At 37.5% G+C, this 13823-nt stretch overlaps 1 protein-coding gene across 6 annotated transcripts in view; it reads right to left on the reverse strand.

Annotated features, from left to right (window-relative positions):
- Nucleotides 1-13823, reverse strand: part of morc2 (MORC family CW-type zinc finger 2) — a 39519-nt gene that overhangs the window by 20709 nt on the left and 4987 nt on the right. For all 6 annotated transcript variants that reach the window (XR_012399854.1, XR_012399855.1, XR_012399853.1 and 3 more), the window contains 11 exon segments: nt 13322-13375; nt 13187-13221; nt 10192-10260; nt 9997-10087; nt 9388-9496; nt 7096-7255; nt 6905-7016; nt 5861-5986; nt 2939-3018; nt 2527-2609; nt 1955-2040 (listed from right to left, as the gene is read on the reverse strand). Coding sequence is in view for 3 of the 6 variants with exons in the window: in NM_001003994.1 (NP_001003994.1) it covers nt 1955-2040; nt 2527-2609; nt 2939-3018; nt 5861-5986; nt 6905-7016; nt 7096-7255; nt 9388-9496; nt 9997-10087; nt 10192-10260; nt 13187-13221; nt 13322-13375 (1005 nt within the window). In the remaining 3 variants the exon portion in view is untranslated.

Raw genomic sequence — 13823 nt, forward strand, 5'->3', positions numbered from 1 at the left:
AAGAACAGCTCAAACTTGAGTCTTTTCAGAGGTCACTGAAAACACACTTATTTTCTTTTGCTTTTAATCATGTGATGCGAGTTTATGTATTTTGGTTTTATGTATTTTTCCATGCGTTTTATGTGTTTTATGTACAGCACTTTGGTAATCATTGTGGTTTGTGAAAGTGCTATAAAAATAAAGTGAGTTGAGTTGAGTTATATTAATTGCTATAAATGCTTGTGTTGTTTAAAGGTACAGTTTACATATCTGACTGTTTGTTTTAAATGACAAAATTGCTTAGTATAGTATATAAACATAAATATATATTCATACATTATTATACAAGAATTCTGCTGTGAAGAAAATATAAAACTGTGTATTGAAAGCATCGTCAATGCATCGTGATATCGAATTGAACTGAATCGATGGCATGATAATCGTAAATGAACCGCGAGACCAGTAAAGGTTCACAGCTCTATCATGAACATTAAAATACTTTATAATGTCTTAGAAACCATTACATAAAAATTCTAATGTATTTTAATCATTGCATTTGTCATAGAAAAGGAAGAGTTTCTTGAGAGCACGTTAAAAAGATCACACGTTAAAAAACAAGACAAAAAAATCTAATTAAACTGTATAAAAATCAATCTGCATGTTTAGGCAGACAACATAGTACAGGGGTGGCCAACCCTGTTCCTGGAGAGCCGCCTTCCTGCAGATTTCAGTTGCAACTATGGGTGTCACGATTTCGATTTTAAATTGAAATCGATCGAATTTCGATTATCGAATCAAAAAATAGAATCGTCGATGCTGCCACGCCCCCATGTCACGTCAGCTTGGCTTGTCAAGCGGGAAAAAACAGGCTTGTTGAAGTGCTTGTTAAACTGCAGAAGCAGGAGACCCGTCGACAGAACTTAAACCCTCTCCTCTTTCAATGAAGTCGCCGGTTTGTAAGCATTTTGGATTTCCAGTGAGTTATGTTGACAACGTTCGTGTTGTCCACAAAAAACCCCACAGTTTTGCAAGCTCTGCTACGTACTTATTACGTACGGTTCGTCCGATAGACAACACCGGCATCACGATCCTCCACCCGCCCCCGTTGCAAATCCGCTCGCGAAAAGTACACACTCAGGCCCTGTTTATACTGTCTTTGTTTTTAAATGGCATTTTAGAACGACAACGATTTGACATCCACAGTGGCGTGTAGCATTTCTGAGCAGCCCTCCTTCCTCTCTACCTCTGAAAATGCACATCACGTGACCACACAGACGCACTCGCAGCCATGCGCTCGAGACAGCAGGTCCAGGCAGTCAGAGGACTGCTTCAATCTTTCACTCACTTGTACTTAGTCATTTTAGCGAACACCTCAGATACTGTTGGCTGGTTCCTGTTGGTTGTGCGTCTTTTTTACCGACGCCATTATAACGACACAGATCACTGCCTATTCACGAGTCCCGCAGAAAAAGTGATTGACAGGTGGTAATTATGTGTGTGTCTTGCCTTTATTCATTTACTGTATGATTTGTTTATGGGTAAAACAAAGACCATGCAGGTCAGGTAGTTTAAGCGGTAGGCTAAAAATAATTAATTGGTCATTAATTAATTAATTATTCATAAATCGAATCGAATCGTGCCTTTAGAATCGAAAATGTAATCGAATCGAGGATTTGGAGGATCGTGACACCCTTGCAAATGAAATTCAGCAGATTTCAGTTGCAACCCATATCAAACACACCTGCCTGTAATTATCACGTGGTGTTCAGGTCCTAATTATTTGGTTCAGGTGTGTTTGATATGGGTAGCAACTGAAATCTGCTGAAAGGTGGCTCTCCAGGAAAAGGGTTGGCCACCCCTGACATAGTACATCGTGGAAGTTCTTGTTGTTACATTTCCTTTCAGGCGGTTCACACATTTCTTATATATAGCACATTAAAGAGCAAATTTATAGGAGTGGGTGAGCATGCATTACTTTTGTTTGGATGCATGGATGGCTTGTTTTCTAGTAGCTTCGGCTCGTAACGCAACAGCGGAATCCTGTGCCTTTCTCAGCGACGCCTGAAATCAAACATTAGTAGAAAATAAAACATTAACCAAAAAAACACAAACACATTCAACATTTCTTCACTCTCACGTGGTTATAAACTATGTTATTTTTTTAAGCAGCAGAAATCAGTCCAAGGCACTCGAAAAACGTGCACAAAATATTAAAAAGCCAATATTCACATTTCTAATCCTTAAAAAAAATATGCGTTTAGTGCCATTTTGCCTGCATTTAAAAACAAGACTAATGAGAGGTCACTAATGGGTGGGGCTTTCCCTCTCTGATGAAGCGTACAAAGGGAGAATGTCAATCAAAGTGTTTCTGCGGACTGATTTTAATCAAGTCTGATTATGCAAAACATTAAATTATTAATTGTTTACCACTAGAACCTGCTTGTATTCACACACTGCTGCCACACAACTGTGTTTAAACCCCTTATGAAAGACATTTTGGCATAACAGGCCCCCTTTAAACGAAGCAAAATGAGATCCTTGACTTACTCGGGCTTCTTTGGATAAATCATCACCAACTTTTATCTCGAGCATGCGAGCTTTACTCTCCGCTTCTCGTGCTTTTTCCTCAGCTAGAGAGAAATTCATGCACACAGACACACAAGACAAAGAAAGAAAAGCCAATTAACTCATTAGAAAGCACCGTCTCCATATTAAGACAGCTTACTTTCCTCTTGTTCCATTTAATAAATGACTCAAAGATTCAAGGCATTAGTGTGATAATAAAGTGAGAGTCTGCATCCTCTGCCAAGTCTTGTGGTTCAGTATTTGTCGTGGCTAAAAACAGAAATGGTCAGATGAAGGAAGTGACATTAGAGGCCACACAGCCTGACGTCTGAAACTTCCCTTCTGCCATTCTCATCCACTTGAAGCAGTTTGTGTGGGCTGAGGTTGAACTCACCGAGTTTCGCAAGATGATCCGCCTTTTTGACCTCTTGCTCTGCTCTGGTTTTAAAGCGTGTTGATGTGTATTTGTACATCCTAGAGAAAGAGACCGAGAGAAATTGGAATTCATTGTCATATGAACAATGTTTATGGCAAAACTAGATCAAATTTACAATGAGGTTGTATTAGTTAACGCATTTACTAACATGAACAAACAATGAATAACATATTTGTTACAGTATTTGTTCATGTTAGTTCAGGTTAATGTAAATTCAGCTGTTAGTTCATGTTCTGTGTATATCAACTAATGTTAACAAGCATGAATTTGGAAGTCAATAATGCATTACAAACAATTGCACTCATTTTGTACTTATATTGATTTCTCATACTGTACTTCTATTAATTAGATACCCCAGTTTAAAGAGACTACAGGGGGGCATTGAACTGATATGTCATTATATTGTTATTCAAGACTGTATACCATGTTAATAATCATAATAATAGATAATAATAATAAATAAAAAGAGAGCGAGGTAAAATAATAATGCATTAATAACTTTTGAACTATGATTAATAGATGCTGTGCAAGTATTGTTTATCATTAGTTCATGTTAGAAAATATAGTAACCAATGAAACCTCAACCCTATACATATAACAATTGCGGCACAGTGGCTCAGCTGTTAGCACTGTCGCCTCACAGCAAGAAGATCGCTGGTTTGAGTCCCGGCTGGGCCAGTTGGCATTTTTGAGTGGAGTTTGCATGTTCTCCCCAAGTTGGTGTGGGTTTCCTCCGTGTGCTCCGGTTACCCCCACAGTCCAACAAACTCCTGCGCTATAGGGGAATTGAACCAACTGAAATGGCCGTAGTGTATGAGTGTGTGTGTGAATGTGAGAGTGTATGGGAATCTGCTGCGTAAAACATGCTGGAATAGTTGGCGGTTTATTCTGCTGTAGTGACCTCTGATAAATAAAGGGACTGAATGTATATATAACAAAAAAACAAAAAAAAAAGACATCAACAGCAATAAATAATACACAAGACAAACATCTAAAACAGCTTTTTAAGGTTTATCTTGGATAAATATTGTACCATTTTTGGTATTCACATTTAAAAATAATTCCTTTAAAAGCTTTCCATAATAAATAAATAATAAAAAAAAAACGCTGTCTGATAACATTAAAAATAGGGCACAGCAAAAGTAAAAGTAACTCCCTAACTGCATCAGAACGGCAGAGTCTTCAAAAACGACCACTTTTCTTACTACCATGCAATTCCCTCTCTGACTCCTCCACTAACAAAAAAATAAATAAAAATAAAAATTACTAATGTTTTGCTTCTAAACCTTTCTTTACACACCTGAAACTTGCCTACAGCACTTATTCATTGTTGCTCTTATAGTTGTGTAAATTGCTTCCTTGTCCTCATTTGTAAGTCGCTTTGGATAAAAGCATCTGCTAAATGACTAAATGTAAATGTTCAACACTTTGATTTCTGTTGCAATTTTGACAGTACGTGCCAGAAGTCAGGAAACAAAAACAATGCACAGTTGTAAACATATAATAAATCTGGGAGTTTCTGGAAAAAAAAAAAAAAAAAAAAAAATCACATTTTGTTTAGCTTACAAGCAAGGTACACCATTAAAGGCTCAGGACACCCTGGAGAACTTTTTTAAATATTTTAACAGATGTGTGTGTGTGTTGAGCATCAGTTAAGGCAATGTTAGCACCTGTCAGCTTTAATTGTGGGGAAAACTGGATAATTTTGAGCTTTTGTCAGCTAATTTCAGCTTCCGGGTTTAAAATGATTTTTGGGGCGGGATCAAAATCAGCGACGGAGCACAGAACTGCAAGTGCAATGATGACGCGTCGGTTTCTCATTATTATTCAAAGCGGAGTTTCCTTATCCTATGAGAAGAGCCGGCTGCTTAATTATTCATCAGACCTGCCAGAGTCAAGCCCGAGCTGTGAGACACAGACCGACAGTTCATAAAGGCTCGTATGTGTTTATTTCCATGATCCACGGGGTTTGTTGCATGTTTTCCCCCGCGATCTTGTCAGGGCCGATTATACAGCAAAGCTGTGTGCGTGCTGCTAGCATTTTTGTCGGGAGAGCAGCACGAGAATTAGAGAATGGTGGACGCTGTCTTTTATCAGGAGTTCGTTCACATTCAGACACATCACTGTGCTGCTGTGTTTGCCTAAATCCTCCAGATTACCAGCAGCACTAATGGTTAAAATAGACAGGTCAGGAGACCTGCTGCACTGAGTCTGCTGGATACGGGAATTGAGGGAGAAGTTCTCATTTATAGGGTTTAAATGAACACATTTATCTTTATAATGATATAAATTGTGGTTGTGTGTATAATGAAATAACGAATAACAAATGTAGCAGGGCATTAAATCACTGTTCATTTCTTTGCATTTTAACTTTGTGAACTATAAACTCATGTGTCTCCTCATGGTTTGTTTCATTTTGTGAGCTAACTGACTACAACAGTTGTCCGCTCACGTTCTCCCCTGCTGGCCACGCCCACTCCTGCCTGATGCTCGCGGAGCTCCACGCCCATTAATCATGCATCTTTTGAAAAAATTCTGAAGTAGACTTTAACCGAAAGTGGGGGGTGTCATGGCCCTTTTAAGAGAGATTTCCCCAAAAATAGAAATCTACTCATTATTTACTTACTCTCAAGTGTTTATAAACCACTTCAATACGAGTTTCTTTCTTCCATTAAACACAAACCAAAAAAATTCTGGAGACTGCTGGAAACTGGCAACTATTGACTTGTAGGAAAAACAAATACTATGGAAATCAATGCTTACAAGTTTCTAACATGTTTCAAAACGACTTCTTTTGTGCTCAACAGAAAACTAGTTTGTGACAAAATCTTCATTTCTTGGTGAACTATCCAAAAATAGAGAGGTATTTTTCATGTTTACCTAGGGTTATACAGGCAACAGGACAGTCGCTTGGTTCTGACTTTGTGCCCTTGAATGAAGATCCTCATTCTGGGGTCGATATACAGGACGGCTGCATACGCACGGAAAGACCTTCTCTCTGGCTTCCTGTTAACAACACAAACGTATGTGTCAGAATGATGCAAGAAAAAATCCAAATGCTGAATTAGCGTGGTGAAAACCGAAATTAAAGAGCAACAATGCAGTCAGTTAGAGTAGACTACCTAACTTTCTCATTCTCTAGTTCAGGGGTTTTGGGAAATCCTTAACATGATCAATGTCTTAACATTGAATATAAACATGAATATAATCAGTTATTAATAATAACATATAATTAAAAGTAAATTAAGAAAAATGTGTCATTTAATAACTAGTAGCCCTTCACATTAATCGGTACCCAAGAAGTAGCTCTCGGTTTCCAAAAGGTTGGTGACCCCTGTATTAAATCATGTCTGGTCACAAAAATGAATCATTTCAAACACTCGACTGATGTTACGAAGGGAATTAGAGTGAAAGAAATCACTCAAACACTAAAATCTATTTCACACTGAAATAATCAATAATAGGTTCTATCATTATTAGCACGTTAAGTCAAAGGGTTTATTGTGGGGATCCCTAATGTAAAAACCAGGTGAAAACAGTAACGCATCTGACTGAACTGTTGTCTTTTTGGATAAATGATGAATAAATGTTGAACCGTCTAAGGCACAGGTGTCAAACTCAGTTCCAAAAGGGCCGCAGCTCTGCACAGTTTAGTTCCAACCCGAATTAAACACACCTGATCAAACTAATCGAGTCCTTCAGGCTTGTTTGAAACCTACAGGTAAGTGTGTTGGAGCAGGGTTGGAACTAAACTGTGCAGGGCTTCGGCCCTACAGGAATTGAGTTTGACACCCCTGGTCTACGGTCACAACATACATTTTCTAAAGTCATAAGAGTCTTGTAATATCCCCCAATAACAAGGCCTCATAGTCTGTGGTAAAATCTGCAATAAGCTATTGGACAAACGTAAACAAAAACACTCACACTCCTTCTACAGGCGTCCCGGCCATCATAATATCCTGGTGGTCTGTCTCGATATCCAGTTCTGGCTCTCGGTTATCCATCAACTTTAAGTTATAAACTACAACCAAAGTACCTACAAACACACAAAGCTCAGATTTAACAACCTTATCGGTCACATCAGTAACAACCAATTTCCAACAAAAGCCACCTACCGCTGGGTCCTTCGATCTTATTGAACTGCCGGAAAAGCTGCTCTTCGTTCTTGAAGGGTGAATATTTGAAGATGAGTTCAGTCTCTGTAGCGTACTTCTCTGTGTCTTGAGTCAGAGGCTGCTGGGTTTTTGCATCCCAGCTTGGTAATGGGACAATAACCTGCGAGAAGAGGCCAAAATCACTCAAAGTCCTGGTCTTCGCTTAAGAAAACACTTTTTTTTTTTTTTTTTAGGAAATAAGCTCATTGACAGCTCCTCTATAAGTAAACAGATGGATTTTATAATTTTTGAACACACTCAGCTGATCTCCTGGTCTGGCAGGAGCACTTTTAGCTTAGCATAGATCATTGGATTGGATTAGACCATTAGCAACTCACTCAAAACAATTAAAAATGATAATTTTCTTATTTAAAGGTTGACTCTTACTAGTTTTATCGTGTACTAAGACTGACAGATAACGAAAAGTTGACTTTGTCTAGGCTGATATGGCTATAACAACTATATTATTCCTATATCATTACTGTTAAAGTGTAATAATCAAGGGACTTTGCTGCCGTACCTTGGTTGCAGCAGCTACAATTATGTTACTCAGCTCCTGAAAATAATCTCCAGCTAGCTAACAGTGCTGCAATATATCATTGCGTATCTCTTTTCCTAATTTTAGAGCAATATGCTAATGGTCTAATCCAATTCAATGATTTATGCTAAGCTAAGCTAAAATTGCTCTGCCAGAAATGGAAATTGGCTGAATGGATTCAAACATGGCTGTAAGATGAGCAAAAATTCCAAAAAAAGTCATCTTCATAAAATGTTTGTGACAAAAGCAAGCCCGCTAATTTGCAGTGTTTTTTGGTGAGTTCGCTATTTTTTAGGCTGATATGGCAAACAACTATATTATTCCTATATATTACTATTTTAATGTCATAATCAAGGGACTTTGCTGCAGTACATGGCTGCAGCAGGTGCAAGGATGTTACTCAGCCCCTGAAAATAATCCCCAGCTAACTAACAGTGCAGAAATATATCTTTGCGCATCTCTTTTTCTAATTTAAGCGATATGCTAATGGTCTAATCCGTCTCAATGATTTATGCTAAGCTAAAATTGCTCCACCAGCCATAGAAATCGGCTAAATTCATTTTAAAATTGCTATAAGATAAGCCAAATTCCAAAAGTGGTGTGTTCCTTTAAAACTGGTGCTCTGCATGAACCAAAGTCTTACTTCACCCAGACTAGCTTTGTGAAATGTTCGCGACAAAAGCAAGCACGCTAATTCGTCAGTTTTTTTTTTGGTGAAAATTTGCTAATTCTAGGCTATGACGGCAAACAACTATATTATTTCTATATTATTTCCATTTCAACTTAATAATCAAGGGACTTTACTGCCATACCATGTGTTACGTTATGTGCACAATATGTTACGCAGCACCAGAAAATAGTCCCCAGCTAGCTAACAGTGCTGCAATCAATATATCATTATATAATACATATATATGTATATATGTATATATGTGTGTGTGTGTGTGTGTGTGTGTGTGTGTGTGTGTGTGTGTGTGTGTGTGTGTGTGTGTGTGTGTATGTATGTATGTATGTATGTATGTATGTATGTATGTATGTATGTATGTATGTATGTATGTATGTATGTATATATATATATATATATATATATATATATATATATATATATATATATATATATATATATATATATATATATATATATATAAGCAATATGCTAATGGTCTAATTAGAATCAAATATCTATGCCAAGCTAAAATTGCTCTGCCAGACATGGAAATTGGCCGAATGGATTCAAAAATGGCTGTAAGATGAGCCAAAATTCCAAAAAAAAGTCGTCTTATTCATTAAATGTTCGTGACAAAAGCAAGCCCGTTAATTTGCAGTCATTTTTGGTGAAAATTTGCTATTTTCTAGGCTGATATGCCAAACAACCATATTATTCATATATTATTGCTATTTTAATGTAAAAATAAAGGGACTTTGCTGCAGCACATGGATGCAGAAGGCGCAAAGATGTTATGCAGCCCCTGAAGATAATCCCCACCTAGCTAACAGTGTGGCAATATATCATTGCTCATCTCTATTTCTATTTTAAGCGATATGCTAATGGCCTAATATGATTTAATGATTTATGCTAAGCTAAAATTGCTCTGCCAGACATGGAAATTGGTGGAATAGATTCAAAAATTGCAGTAAAATGAGTCAAATTTTCCAAAAAATAAAGTGGAGTGTTCCTTTTAAGTATGTATTTTCTGCAGAAATCAATGGCTTACCTCATCCAGACCCTCTTCTTCGTGAAATGTTCGTGACAAAAACAAGCACGTTAATTTCTCATCTTTTTTGGTGAAAAGAATGAAGTCCTTTCCGATACGCATGGAACCCCTAAAAGAGACCAGGATGTTTATGTACAAACCCAAATCACAAGACACATGGGCAGCATATAAAAATACATGCTCTTGAGTAAGTACTTGTTGTGTATATAAATAAATATATACTTTTTTTTTTAAAATAAATATTTAGATAAATAAATACTTTAACACTTAAAAAGTACATTCGATATAGCGATGATGTGTGTAATTCAAATGTAATCTGTATGTATAATACTTTGATTGTAGTACAGAGTAATCAAAGTGATGCCAGACTTCAAACAAAAAGTAGAATTTTGAGGAAAATAATAAATTTTTAATCCAATTTAATCCCATTTAATGCAATAAGGCTGTATGATGCGGAAACAACGAAAAACTACAAGTAATTTCCATTTGCACTATACTTCTTGAATCCAGACAATAATTTTTCCACAATCAGTTTTTCTCTAACTATATAGTAGGCAAATAGTTTTAGACGCTAATATGTTTACTGTCAAAACTGTGAAGGATACTTACGACTTTAATCCGTTTCCATACTGGCCGATGTGAGTGGACTCTGGGAATCGTTTGCTAGATTTTCCAAACTGGATGACATGCGTGGCTTCACCTGTTCAAAACAGACCCACTGTCATCACTTGAATAGTGATATTTATAAGACTAAGTGGAAAAACAATCATTTTTGAGGTTTGAGGTTGTTTTTGTTTTACTCACTGGGCTCCATTCCAGTGCCATCATCAAGGAAACAAAGCATAAACCCGCCTCTCAGGTCCGGTCTCTTCTCTGATTGGACAGAAAAAAAGATGAATATTAACATTTGTTGACATTGTATTTCCTTAACCCTTGTGTGGTGTTGGGGGTGTTTTCATCCACTTTGGGTAGGATTTGGAGTCTAAATTTGGTTCTCTGTGTTTCAGCAAATAGTATGATTTTTGGTGGCAAATCTTATTTTTATTCAACAATACGATCTGGACAAATCGACTACACATTAATTATGTTAGGGGCTGTTTTTGCCCCTTTGACATCCATTATAATCACATCGATTGCAAAGCCTTGACAGCATATAATTATGCATTCTTAATAGTTGTTGATTTTCCCTATTGGAAAGAGGTCCAATTTACAATTTCTCCTGTTGATCATCTGTTGCACTGCAAAAAAAGCATAGTTTCTTGATTTTATACAGAGTTATATGGAGTATAGTTTGTGTGCATGGGTGTGTGAGAGAGAGACCTTTGCACACTTACCCTGAGGTGCTGAAAAAGTCAAAATAAGACACAGCAAATGTATTTATGCACACACACTATAATCTGCTGTTTTACTACACTGAACTTCATATAAAAGCCAGAAACAGTTTTGCACAGGCCTATCCAATGGGTTGATGCTGCAAACTGAAGATCAACAGTAAAAATGACTAATCTGACCTCTTCCCAAAAGCAAAATAAATCACTAACAATTAAGAATAGGGGTGTAACAACACCCTTAGCTCACGATATGACGTTCACGATTCAATATGCATCACAATATTTTATTTATATTCAATTCGCAAAATCCAACTGTCAACCATAGAAAATGGTTTCATGTCCTTTGCTATAAATACTCTAGTGCATCTTGTTGTTTATTCAGCTTTGTCACTTACGTGAGACACTCGATTGCATTTTGGCGCTGTGGTGCCTAGTTCAGACTGCGTGATTTTAGCCCCGATATTGGCTCGCCGACAGGTTTTGAGAAATCGCCGACAAATGCCTGAAATCACAGGCAAATCGCTGCTCGTGCACGTGAGTGACAATCCCACAGTATGAACGATCAAAGACGCGATCTGAGAGAATCGCCGATGAGTCGCCGATGCCTGTGAGATATTTGGCGTGCTGAATATCTGGAGCTGTCGGCAATTCAAATCATGCCGTGTGAATTGAGTTTTGACTGAAAATAACATCAGCGATCGCCTACAGCCAATGAGAGAGCAGCTTTCACTTGTGTGGGTGTGCGTGTTTACCTGCTGCAGGCCAGCGGGAGGCTGGGGGAGAAGTTAAAAGCGCTCTTTTTTCGGTTTATTTGAACCCACGAAATGGAGGAAAAACTAGTGGAGGTTTGACAGGACTCAGGAGCGCCTGAGTCTGTTTGACGTTTCATACAGAAAGAAATTAGTTCATTATCAACGTTGAGGAGAAATGGCTAATTCCCTTTAAACCCAGGTGAGCAAACATGTACATGTTCTACCCCATTAAAGGCTTCTTTCTCATTATGTAGTAAATAACAAAAGATATACGACATGTTTTTGGCTGTGAGACGTAGTTTGGACGAAGTTGTCGGCGATTCTCCCTATAGTAAAGTCATGCAATGTGAAAGTCCCTGTCGCCGAACCATCTTGCAGTGTAAACAAAGCAGCGACGAAACGCTAGCCCAGATAGTCAAGCAGTGTGAAAACATCTGTGACATGACTAGTTTGAAGATCATGCAGTCTGAACTCGGCATTAAATGGCACATCATTTTCGTTGTGTTCGCAGCTTTGTATGGCAGCATTTTTTACAGTGTTTACACACAGGTTTGCTGCATCCCAATTCGCATACTTATACTATGCCCTAAAAGTACTTACTTTTTTTGTCAAGGAAAAGTTGATACTTTTGAGTGTGCAACAGAAGAGTATGCAAGCATTGGGACATACTACTTCCTCTTTAACAGATTGTTGCAATGCTTAGTTATGCGCCCTGTCAATCATCCTCACACCATCCACATTTCTGTCGTATTTAATTTCCTCCCTTATTGGAGAAGCAGCAGTAGCAGCAGGTTAATCTCCCATTCACAAGTCTTTCATGCAGAGAAAATCTTTGGGTAATTCTGCATTCAGACGTGCAGACATCCAAACGCGTCTTTATATAGGTTCAGTGTTGTTGTTGCAGATGAAATAACACAGATAATGCGATTTAAATATTTTCCAGTGGGCTAGATATTGACTAACAGTCCTTCAAACATCTTTACCGAAGCCTCTCTACTTGACAATCATATAGTCTCGCACGTCTATCATGTTTGTAGTTTATTTACACTTTCCACACGTGTTTGTAGTTCTAATCGAATTTACATCCAACGCGCAATGTATTGTGGGTAATATCAGCGGTTAGAGTATGGATGGTTCTACACTCAAATTTTTTACCGGAAATAGCAAACTATTCAGGAACCTCTGGCACACTCTTCAACATACTATGGTTTGGGACATACTAATTCTATTTTCAAATATAATTTAGGATGGATAGTATGCGGATTGGGATGCAGTTTTGTCTGTTTTCTTGTTACCATCCTCTTCAGTAACTGGAAAAGCAAAATGTTGCCAGATGTTGGACTTATAAGAGGACGAGACATCCTCTGTTTCAGCTGAACTCATATTGGCCTGCTACTGTTGCTAGTGCAAGCAATCTGAATGCATGTGACAGCCGGTGGAATGTAGCTCAACCAATAAGAGAAAACAGATGTCATATTGCAATAAAATTCTCATAACACCACAATGCATATTGTGACATTTTTGTATTGCAATAAATTGCACCACGATATATTGTTACACCCCTAATAAAGAATGCATTATTATTATTTGGTGTCAAGGCTTTGCAATAAAAAAGGCATTATAAATGTAAGTCAATAGGGCAAAGACAGCCATTAAGACCACAAAAAGTAGTCAATTTTAACACACAAGGTTTAAATGAAAACTGTGGTAACTAACCTGTGTAGATGTCTATCCTTGTGGCATTCGCATCTCTGTCGACAAACAAATGGAGTGGATTTTCAATTCAATTTAAATGATTTATCGATATGATTTAATGCGTCTGAAATATTTAATAATCAACAGTTTTTGTACCTTGAGTTGTCCACAAGTTCAGCCAAAGCTCCGAAAAGAAACTCGTGGGTTGTCCTGTTGCAACAAAACAATTTATCACCAACAAAATAAACATTGTTATGGTCGCCATGTTCAGTAGTTTCATTAAAGAGCCCCTATTATACATACAAAAGGGTCATATTTTGGTTTTTGGGGTCTCCAACAACAGGCTGATATGCATGCAAGGTCAAAAAACACTTTCATTGTCTTATAATATGCATTTATTTTTACCTAACTATTCCAGCGACTCCCATATAATTTGTTCAGCAGCAATGGAAACGCAAGATCACAAACACATTTAAATCCGTAAACAGTGTCACACGTCACGTTTCCAGCGTGATTTTAGACGCGATATGAGAATATAAAGAGTTAACCAGATACACTACAAGTGGTTACAAGTAACAAAACACAATTTAATACATCCTTTACAAGCAAGAGAAAACATGGAGGCAACCAATTTAATCACGCCTACTTACACTTGTGA

Source organism: Danio rerio, chromosome 25 (genome assembly GCF_049306965.1).
Source record: "Danio rerio strain Tuebingen ecotype United States chromosome 25, GRCz12tu, whole genome shotgun sequence".
Lineage (NCBI taxonomy): Eukaryota > Metazoa > Chordata > Actinopteri > Cypriniformes > Danionidae > Danio > Danio rerio.